The 10,896-nt window shown below is 35.3% G+C and overlaps 1 protein-coding gene and 1 pseudogene across 1 annotated transcript; both read left to right on the top strand.

The window, feature by feature from the left end:
- Window positions 1-2,118: 2,118 nt before the first annotated feature.
- LOC143645151 (olfactory receptor 51A4-like) lies at window positions 2,119-6,622 on the top strand. Its single transcript, XM_077114729.1, has 2 exons — window positions 2,119-3,053; window positions 6,571-6,622. The coding sequence occupies exons 1-2, from the start codon at window positions 2,119-2,121 to the stop codon at window positions 6,620-6,622; spliced, it is 987 nt and encodes a 328-aa protein (XP_076970844.1).
- A 1,489-nt stretch (window positions 6,623-8,111) lies between these two features.
- Window positions 8,112-9,878, top strand: LOC143645150 (transcription factor E2F6 pseudogene; annotated as a pseudogene).
- The last annotated feature ends 1,018 nt before the right edge of the window (window positions 9,879-10,896 follow it).

The following is a 10,896-nucleotide window of genomic DNA, read 5'->3' as shown; positions in this document are numbered from 1 at the left end:
ACAAGCTGCTACCTACAGTAGCTGGGGCAGGGTGAAAGCTGTCAAAACAATACTTAACCCTCTTTTGAAAAAGATCCCTAATACATTATAAAACACCTTTGCCAATAGTAAACTTCAGGGAATGAGGAAGGGCCAACCACCACATCTAATCATGGTGCATGAAAAAGATAAGGCATCAAATAGATGAGGAAATTTCCACCCAGTATAGAATTAAAAATAAAATTTCAAAGCAAATATGAAGGTTAAGACAAGAAAAAACTCTACACTTTCAATAATAGATTATTTACACATGAACAAAGAATAAAAAAGCACCTAAAATGTATTCTTAAAAAAGCATTCTGAAGTTCTCAAGAGCATAATAACAATAAAATGAATGAAAAGTGTTGGGAGAAATGATAGACATAAATTAGAATGTATAGTAATTTAAAATCACTTTCATTAAAAATTTAAAATATACTAAATGAAATAAAACTAATTAGTTGGAATAAATTTGACATAAATGAAGGGAAAATTAGTAAATTAGAAGATAGTACAAAAGTATGCACCCAAAATCCAACAGGAAGAAATGAAGAGTTTGAAAACATGAAGCAATCAAACTAGGAAGTTAGACTGAGTAGCTTCAGCATTTTTCAGGCAGACAAACTTCTGGATAGACAACATTAAAAAGAATAATGGGGCGGACCACGGTGGCTCAGCAGGTAAGAATGCTTGCCTGTCATGCCAGAGGACCTGGGTTTGATTCCCGGTGCCTGCCCATGTTAAAAAAAAGAACAATGGCTGAAAACTTTCACAACTGAAGAAGGACATGACTTCTCATGTTGAAAATGCACACTGCATGCCAAGCAAAATAAATTGATAGTAAATTCACCCCTGTACACTACATATTGAACTACAGAACATCAATGATAAAGAGAACATCTGAAAAGACAAGCAAAAAGAAAATCTTAACTTAAAGGAATATCAGAACATATGTCAGTCAGGGTGTCAGCAAGAAATACATACATGTTATGATATCACAACATTGTGACCATAATTAATGACACTGAATTATATATGTGAATGTAGTTTTAATTTTAGGTTGTTTATATGTTACTACAATAAAAATTTAAACAACAATAAATGATTGAATAACACAACCAGTGAACCCTATTGTAAACAATGCACTTTAGTTAATAGTGCAATTATGGAAATGTCTTTTTATGAACAGTTACAAATGTACCACACTTTAATGTAAGGTGTTAATAATAGGGTGGTATATAGGAAGTCTGTATTTTATGCATGATTTTTCTGTAAACCTATAATTTCTTTAATTAAGAAAAAAGCCAACTGAGGAGGGTTTATTAAAGGTTCTCTGCATAGACTTGTATGCAGGGATAGGGGAAAAGGGGAGCTGCAGATGCACACAGGGGTACAGGGTGGAAGGAAGGATGCAGAATGACCAGCACAGACTGAAAAGAGGCTTCCACAACAAAAGTACATAGTGCTCCTGTGGGCAGCTAGTAATTATTTAGAAAAATATAATAGTGAATAAATGATCCTATAAGTAATAATAACAACATTAAAAAGATCCTAAGAAATCTTTCAAAAATGCAAAATCCTCTATGGAGAAAATAATAAAGCATTCTCAAGAGAGAAATAGCAATATTGGAGAAAAGGAAAATAGATCTTTTTATAATGACAAGACTTGGTATAAAAATAAATCACTCCAAATTGTATCAAAAATCATTGGAATTTTAAATAAATTGTAAACAGGAGATTGACTCAAATATTTACATAAAAATGTAAGAGTCTCTGGTTTGTGGATTGGGAAACGGCATAACATAGTTGATCTCTCAGTCTTTGTATAAGAATTGCATCTGTTTTAACTTTGTATCTGTTATAAGATTTGATTTTATAAACTGACTTTTCTCTCCATTTTGTTGGATTTTGATATCTATTATCTTTCTCTCTATTTTTCCTTCATTTAGGGTTGTATCTAATAATTATGCCTAGAACGCTTATGTTCAGTAGAAACCAGTGAATGCAATTGGATGGAATTGGAATTTTGCCCCAACGTATTTGTACCATCACAGGAAGTCTCTTCTAAGCCTCTTGTCTCAACTCCCTCGTATTCCTGGCATGTCCATTCTCAACACCTCTGAAATGGAAATTTCTTCCTTCTTCTTGATTGGGATCCCAGGGATGGAGACTGCCCACATTTGGATTTCCATCCCCATATGCCTAATGTACCTTGCTGCCATTGTGGGGAACTGCACTATTCTCTTTTTCATAAGAACAGAGCCTTCTCTGCATGAACCCATGTACTATTTTCTCTCCATGCTTGCTCTTTCTGACCTAGGATTATCTCTCTCCTCTCTTCCTACCATGCTGAGGATTTTCTTGCTCAATGCCCCAGAAATTTCTCCTGATGCCTGTATTACCCAAGAGTTCTTCATTCATAGCTTCTCAGCTATGGAATCATCTGTACTTCTCATTATGTCCTTTGATCGCTTTATTGCCATCTGCAATCCCCTGAGATATACCTCTATACTAACCAGTGCCAGGGTCACCAAATTAGGGCTTGCTTTTTCTCTCAAAAATATTTTGTTGAGCCTTCCTTTCCCTTTCACTCTAAAACATCTCAGATACTGTAAAAAGAATCTCCTCTCCCACTCCTACTGCCTCCATCAGGATGTCATGAAGCTGGCCTGCTCTGACAACAAGGTCAATGTCATCTATGGCTTATTTGTGGCTCTCACAGGCATTCTTGACTTAACATTTATTTTCATGTCCTACATGTTGATACTGAAAACTGTGCTGAGCATAGCATCCCAGAGAGAAAGACTCAAGGTCCTCAATACATGTGTTTCCCACATCTGTGCTGTGCTCATCTTCTACGTGCCCATTATCTCCCTAGCTGTCATTTACCGGTTTGCCAAACACAGTTCCCCAATCATTAGAATCCTGATGGCTGATGTCTTCCTCCTGGTGCCTCCACTGATGAACCCCATTGTGTACTGTGTAAAAAGCCAGCAGATAAGAAGTCTTGTCCTAGGGAAACTATGTCAGAAACAAAGATGATAGGGATGCTTCACCATAGTCAAACCCAGTTAGTAAATGATAGCAGAACAAGTGGAGAACAAATAAGTAAGGGACCATACCATATTTCAACTATGATGAGATATCACCTCTCAAAAATTTATTGAGATTAGAGAATCAGCCTTGCAAATTTGTTGACTTAGGATTTAGGCTTGAGGCCTGATGTTAAGAGAAAATGCATTCCCACTTTCCATTTTCACCCAGTTTGCTTAACCAGTCTATGAACACAAGGTAGGTTTACCATTTTCATCATGTTTGAAGGAATATTCTAATGTGTTTATTTGACAGTTTTCAGTATACATTTATCTGACAACTGGATGGGCTCAATAGCAATAAGAAGAGATTGGAATTTTAACTTATATGAAATATTTCTCTGCACTCAGAGCCTGATACTGAGATGAAGCAATGAATGACACATGCATGCCTGCAATCATTGGAAAAGGAACTTGAAAACATTACAAAATTTTTTTAAATGTTCATTCTTTCCAGTCAATGATTTTTTTTTCTGGAGCATTTAAATGTCACCTGCTAAGCTATGCAGTGTAAGTCAGCTTCCTGTCTTCCAGATCTCTCTATAAGTTTATATAATACAATACCTAATTTTACTGGGCTTTTCTGTCCCTCTGCCATGTATTATTTGTCTTTCCCATGCAAGAATAAAAACCATTTGAAAGGATAATTTTCAAAAAAGATAAAATTGTTACTCTCACACAGATATAAAGTGAACATCCATTAAATATCTTATTTAACTCATTTTTTAATGACAGAGCCAGGCAATTGTAATGACACATTCAAAGGAGACTTAATAGAACAAACACAATTATTGATCAATAATATTGAAAGGAATTTGAAAAGGGTACAAAAAAGGCTTCTACCCCAGCGGGGAGAGGGAGACCAATTGAACCTCTATAAGACAAATGCCTTTGCATGTCCACAAACATGAATTATTTTAATTGCTATTCATTCTACAACTTGAAAAATTTTAGATAATGAAATAGTTCAAAAGCCATAAAAAGCATGGAGTCTCATACAATCAGAATCAGATAACCCAGAAGGATATGCTCTAAACAATGCCTAGTTTTCCAGTGAGCACGCATTTTCCCCTATAACTACATCCTTTTAATAAATAAACTCAATAAAAGATTATACTTGATCACAAAGCAAAGCTGACCTCAATAGATTTTGCCAGATTATTTATATAGGTCAGCAATAATATTGTTTAATCATATAGGTGTCCTTAATTTTGTAGTACTGGAAATATCCATAAGGAATCTCAAATTAGAGTTTGGTTTGCTGTGTCAGGACTCGCAAAGCAAGGCTAAGAAATTTTTCCTTCAAATTTCACCTGCATTTCCTATATATTTGGGCAAATTCTTCTTTTGTTGAGGTCTCAAAATCTTAAGTCCTCTGGCAAGCCTTGAAGTGACCTTCCTTTCCACCTGTAAGACTGGACTCTGTAAGCTCGGTTACCAGGCCAGTTTTCCTGGAAGGATTTTTTCAACACTGACTCTATAAAGTCACCCTTAGTTCCATAGAAGTGGCTGCCATACCTGGTTAACTGAAAACATTCAATTGTGGCATTCATGGCAAGGAAGGCCTTAGTTGCATAATTCATTTTTCCAATTATATTCTGGCAAAAAGGAATAAAACACAGGCTCTTATTGAACATACAGATATATCTAATCTGTAATGTAAAGCAAAGATACTTAATAAGAGTTTCTGAACTCTGAAGAGTCAGAGAAAATCAAATATTTCAAAATTTTTCATCCCCATTGATAAAAGCAAAGTCTACTATATTATTATTTCTTGCAGATAGCTTAATGACAAAAATAAAGGCCACCTTTTATCCCAGAAATAGATCATTAAACAGCATTAACAATAGTCAATACCCAATACAATGTCCCTTATCAGCTATTGTAGTCGTGTGCAATTATTTATTGTCCTGGTGGATCTTATGGAAGCATCTCATGAAACTATCTGCTTCTTGACCAAAAAGAATGTCCCAGAAACCCAGAATAAGACAACTGAAATAGACTGAAGTTCCCTGAGGGTTTATTCTTTGTAGTTTGATATGTCTACTACAGTCCTTTTCTGTGGGCTCTGAGAAGGTCCTTCCTTGTTAAAGACACAGAACTCTGGCCTGCTGCTGATTGCAGAATTTTCAGGCAAACATCAAAATAAAACAAAACTATCTATAGCTTTTAGATAACTAAAACCATCTTAAAATGACTATGATTAATTTATTACTGGTCATTTTCAAATGTGAAAGTTCTGATGAGTGTTCAGAACATAAATAATGCAATTGACAGAAGAATTTGTTGCATCCATGGCAAACAAAATAAGGAAAAGGCATTACAAAAAAAAAAGAAGTTTTAAACAAAATGTTTCTAAGAGTATAGGATATGATAGTGTATTTTCAAGGATACTGAATGTTGCATCAATGTATAATAATATAGAGCATAATTTTTACAGGAGAAAAAATCTTGATATACATCAACAATACCCCAGCAATACCAGGCAAAGGTAAATAATGGGGGAGAGACAAGAGTTAAGGGAGATTTAGATTTCCTATTTGGTGAGGGTGTGGTTATTGGTTATCTTTCTCTTGGGAACAATGAAGTTATGTAATACTGAGAGTGTTGATGTACTGTTGACTTTGGACATTATACATGCTGCCCAATGAATGGAGGTGGCTGAAGGAAGCACTGACTGACAAGTAGATTGGCCAACAATGGTGTATACATATGGTCGAATATTGTGCTGCTACAAAAAGGAACAAAGTTGTGAGACATACAACATTGTGAATGAACCTATGGGACATTTGGTGAGGCAAAATGAGCCAGAAACAAAGGAGCAAATATTGTATGGCCTCATTTAGAAGATAAGTATAAGTAAATGGGGACCTAAAGTTTAAGTTCTTATACAGTCACATTTAGTCCAGAGTGGTAATTGTTATTTCTGGATTTTGAGAGGCTGTTTTATGTATGTATAACCTGGTGTTTAGACATAAGAATGAAGCTGATCAGGTTGGAATTAAGGTAATTCAGAATACAGGGGTAAAGAAGACATTTTCTATGTTTTGGAACTTCATCTACTCTTTGAGACTAAAGGAAGGAAGGTTTATTTTGTCCAGAACTTAAATTTTTTGTAGCACATAATCTAACTCAACCAGTCTGGATAGATCATTTAAACAATTGAAACACAGGGAGCCCAGAATAAGAATGAAGGCCTTTAATCCTAAATAGCTTAATATAATGCCTGGACACATCCCAAAGTATATTAAGCAGATACTAAAAAAGTATTGGCAAAGTCCCTTGAGAGATGAGAAAAAACATGGTACTATTAAACTTTATCATCAGAAAAAACCTGGATACCATGTCAAACATTAGGGACACCAAATCAATAGAATAAGCCCTTGATCTTGAGGCTTGTTCTTGTGAAGCTTATGTATGTAGCAGAGAAGCTTAGCCTCCTTATAGGTATGATTAAGAGTTACTTCCAGAGGACCTCTTCTGTTGTTCAGATGTGGCCTCTCTCTCTCTAAGCCCAATTCTGCAAGTGAAATCATTGCCCTCCCCCCTATGTGGGAATGACATCCAGGGATGAAAGTCTCCCTGGCCAGCATAAGCCTAGCCCTGTGGGAACAACAGTGCCATCCTGACCAAAAGGGAGAAAAGAAGTGTAATGAATAAGGAAAGTATCAGTGGCTGAGAGAACTCAAATAGAGTCGAGAGGCTACTCTGGAGGTCACTCTTACGCAAGCTTCAATTAGACATTGCTACCTACTATAACTTGCCAAAACCCAACCAAAACCATCATTGCCAATACTAAAGAACACCTATGGCATTATATAAGATTCTACAAATGATCCATGCAAATAAGTAACTTTCCAGAAATCTACAACCTCCAGTTAATACCCTAGACCAGACAAATTCTAAAATGCAGAGGGACCAGCCTCTCCAGATCATCAACTAGTTCCATACCCCATCCCATATTATCGATAGACTCTTTCAACATGAAAAATTCAAATGGCATAGCCCAAATGCCCCTAAAGAGTGGGAGGAAGATCAAAGGTAATGGTAGAGTTATACAGAGAAGGTCAAATGAGTATGATTGTTGAATCATTATATTAATATTTCTTTTAGTCTCTAGTATCTTAGAGCAGCTTGAAGTAAAAATCTAAAATTGTGGAATTGTAACCCATACCAAACTCTGAAGTCTGTTATACAACTAATTGCTGTGATAGTGCTTTGAAATTTATTGTTTTTTTAATATGCTATTTTTCACACACACAAAAAACTTAGTGAATTTGATATTTTGAAAGATTTAGGACAATATTCCATACCATAAATGCAAAGCCTGAAGTGGCACAAGTTGTTTAGTCTATGTCTGTTTTATGTCATTGCTAAAAGTACTGTCAGTATGTGCCATACTGTATATTTCTTTATCTTTACTAAGTCTTGTCTAGTGTGTTTTTAAAATGCCATTGCAAATTTCAGCTTCCATTTTCAAAAACAAAAAACCCCAAATAAACCTTCCATTGCACTGAAAAAAAAAAAAAAAGCAAGGAATGAGAAAAGCAGCAGAAAGCACGACAAATAGAAATTATCAGTTGTAAAACTACCTTGTTGGGTTTAAGGAGAAAAGTAATTTTCTAGGCCATTTTAGTCACTTTTGGAATCTCAAGAGAGTCAAGAGAACCAGTTTTAGAGGTTTCATGACCAGGAGAAATGCTCCAAGGCCCTATTGCCTGATGGTTATGGTGGAGGCAGAGCCTAGGTTATCAGCATCTGCTTCCCAGCACCATTTCTTTGGATGCTCAATAAGTGCTAGTATTTACTTTTGTAATCATTGCCACCTCTTTGAAATTTACTATTTTTTCATTTTATTTGAAATGGTTGGTGTATTCTTGTTAAATATAAAGATGTACATTATATATATATATATATGGAGATTAAATAATACACTCTTAAACCAGTGGATCAAAGTAGAAATTCCTAGAGAAATTGGTAAATATCTGGAGGCAAATGAAAATGAGAATACATGCATTAGAAATTATGGGATGTAGCAAGGCAGTGGTGAGAGGGAAATTTATTGCCCTAAATGTCCATGTTATAAAAGAAGAAAGGGCAAATTTGATGGCTTCACAGGGGAATTTCATCAAACATTCCCAAGGAATTAACACCAATCCTGTTCAAAATCTTCCAAAAAATTGAGAAAAAGGAATACTACCTAACTCATTAGAATGATGGTTAACATCATTCCAATACCAAAACTGGATAAAGATACTACAAGAAAGTGAAACTACAAGCTAATATCCCTGATGAATATTGATGCAAAAATTCTCAACAAAATACTAACAAATTGAATCCAGTGACACATTAAAAGAATTATATACCATGACCAAGTGAAGTTTATAGCAGAAATGACAAGGTTTTACACAAGAAAATCAATCAATGTAATATAACACTTAACAAATCGAAAGCAAAAACTCACATGATCATCTCAACTGATGCTGGAAAAGAATTCAACAAAACTCAGCATCTTTTTCTGTTAAAAACACTTTAAAATCTAGGTATCGGAGGAAAATTCCTCAATATGATAAAAGGTTTATCTGAAAAACCAATAGCCAGCATTCTACTCAATGGTGAGAGACTGGAAGTCTTCTGCTTAAGGTCAGGAATGAGAGAAGGGTACACTCTGTCATCACTATTATTCAACATTGCACTAGAAGTCCTAGTTGGAGTGATTAGACAGGAGAAGAAATAAAAGGCATCCAAATTGGAAAGGAAAAAGAAAAACTTTCTTTTTTTGCAGATGACTAGGAAAATCCTGAGAAATCTACAACAAAGCTTCTTGAGCTAATGTACAAATTCAGCAAAGCGGCAGAATATGAGATTAATGTGCAAAAATCAGTAATGCTTCTACACACAAGCAATGACCTAACTGAGGAGACAATTAAGGACAAAATTCCATTCAAAATAGCAACTAAAAGAATCGAGAATACGCTGTGCATGCGGAAGATGGAGCTCCTGTGGCCTGAGTTGCCATGGGCCATGGTCTCCTCCTGCTGCTGCTGTAACTTTTACCATAAAAATCAGGATTAATTTAGAAGATAATGCTCAATATGTTTCCATGAGAACAGACCTCACTGTAATATATCACTGGTTTATTTAACTCAAAAATTTACGGATCTCGTCAGATCTGCTCCTGGAGATATTCTTGACTTAGAACTGTCTGTGACAAATCTGGGAGTGTGAAAACAAAGAGTGTATGACCAATGTTTTAGATGGACTCGACCTGGTTGAAAAAAAAAGTCTAAGAACCATATTCGATGGACAGGATCTGAACTCAGCAATTTTGGAGCAATACCCTAACAAAAGAAGCTACAGAAAGAACTTTCTGATTTATCAGCAATGGAAGATGCTTTGGATGATTTCATTAAGGATTATGCTCATGAGTTGTTTGAACTAACAGATGACAAAGAAAATGAAAGACTAGCATACTTGATGTATCAGGATATTCATAGCATCCAAGACGTCCATGAACAAATTGTTATTGCAGTTAAAGCTTCAGCAGAAACCAGATTGGATGTTCCAGCTCCCAGAGAAGACTGTAACAGTAAATATAAGGAACACCAAAGGACCTACTAACATTTCTTTATGTGAAGTGGAACAGGATAGCACAAGTAACAAAATACCTAAGGATGGAGGGACACCTCATCAGGCCTTCAGAACATCCTAATGAAGAAGAAAATCCTTCTCAGCACAAGTGAAGAATTACCTGAAGTGAGCAGCTGACTACCTAATAGCATTTGAGGATTCTATGTATTAAGTTTTTGGGGGGACATCATAAAGGATGAATTATACATCGAATTTGATTCTTAGAGTGATAAATCATCTGTGGAGGTGTCTTGTTCACAGTTAGTAGCATCATTGAGAACAGTAGTATCTCCTTCCTAGTCAATAGTGTTAAGAGGAGTAGAATCTTAGAGCAGTCCACTGCTTAGGTTAATGGATAATTATGGTTTATACATTCAAAAGCAATTCTTTATCATTTTCACTGCTTTTGGTCAGTGACATAGACATCTTGCCTACTAAAATAACTTCATCACAAAGAGTATCACTGAAACAGATAATCAGACCTGAAATGGATAGTTCTTTGAGGACTCTACTCTTTTTCTTCAAGGATTATGAATAGTATATAAAAAATAAATTGCAAGTGCATGCAGTGGTAGAATGCTACCCTTTCATGCAGGTCAATTCCCTGACCATGCACTCAAAAAAATAAAATAAATAAATTGCCCTACACTGGTCCATGTTTGCATTTAACTGTTATAAATTAAGTAGGTATACACAATGAACCTGAATGTGACGTCTTTGTTTGTATCTGTATGTTTAGATTACTTACAAAAAATGTCAAGTGAAATTTCACCACTGTACAGCCAAAACAAAATATATATAGAAAACAACTGAAAAAAAATCAAGTATCTAGGAATAAACTTAACCAAGTTTGTAAAGGACCTGTACCCAGAAAACTACAAAACATTGCTAAAATAAAACAAAGTATATCTAAACAGGTGGAAAGATTTCCCCTGATCATGGATAGGAAGGTTAATGTATTTAAGATGACAATTCTACCCAAATTGATCTACAGATTCAACATAATACCAATCAAAATTCCAACAGCCTACTTTTGAAGACTTGGAAAAATTAGTTAGCAAGTTCATCTGGAAGAGAGAAAGACCCTGAATAACCAAAATATGTTTTTAAAAAGAAGAATGAGATGGGAGGACTAACACTTCCTGATTTCAAAGCT

Source organism: Tamandua tetradactyla, chromosome 8 (assembly GCF_023851605.1).
Source record: "Tamandua tetradactyla isolate mTamTet1 chromosome 8, mTamTet1.pri, whole genome shotgun sequence".
Classification (NCBI taxonomy): domain Eukaryota; kingdom Metazoa; phylum Chordata; class Mammalia; order Pilosa; family Myrmecophagidae; genus Tamandua; species Tamandua tetradactyla.
Note: the sequence above shows the minus strand (reverse complement) of the source record. Positions and strands in the feature narration are given on the sequence as shown.

What these genes read in the sequence shown, in the direction of transcription:
- LOC143645151 (XM_077114729.1), top strand. Translation starts at nt 2,119, where the DNA reads ATGTCCATTCTCAACACCTCTGAAATGGAAATTTCTTCCTTCTTCTTG. An exon ending in GGGAAACTATGTCAGAAACA is followed by an intron (nt 3,054 to 6,570) that starts AAGATGATAGGG and finishes TATGATTAAGAG; the next exon opens with TTACTTCCAGAGGACCTCTT.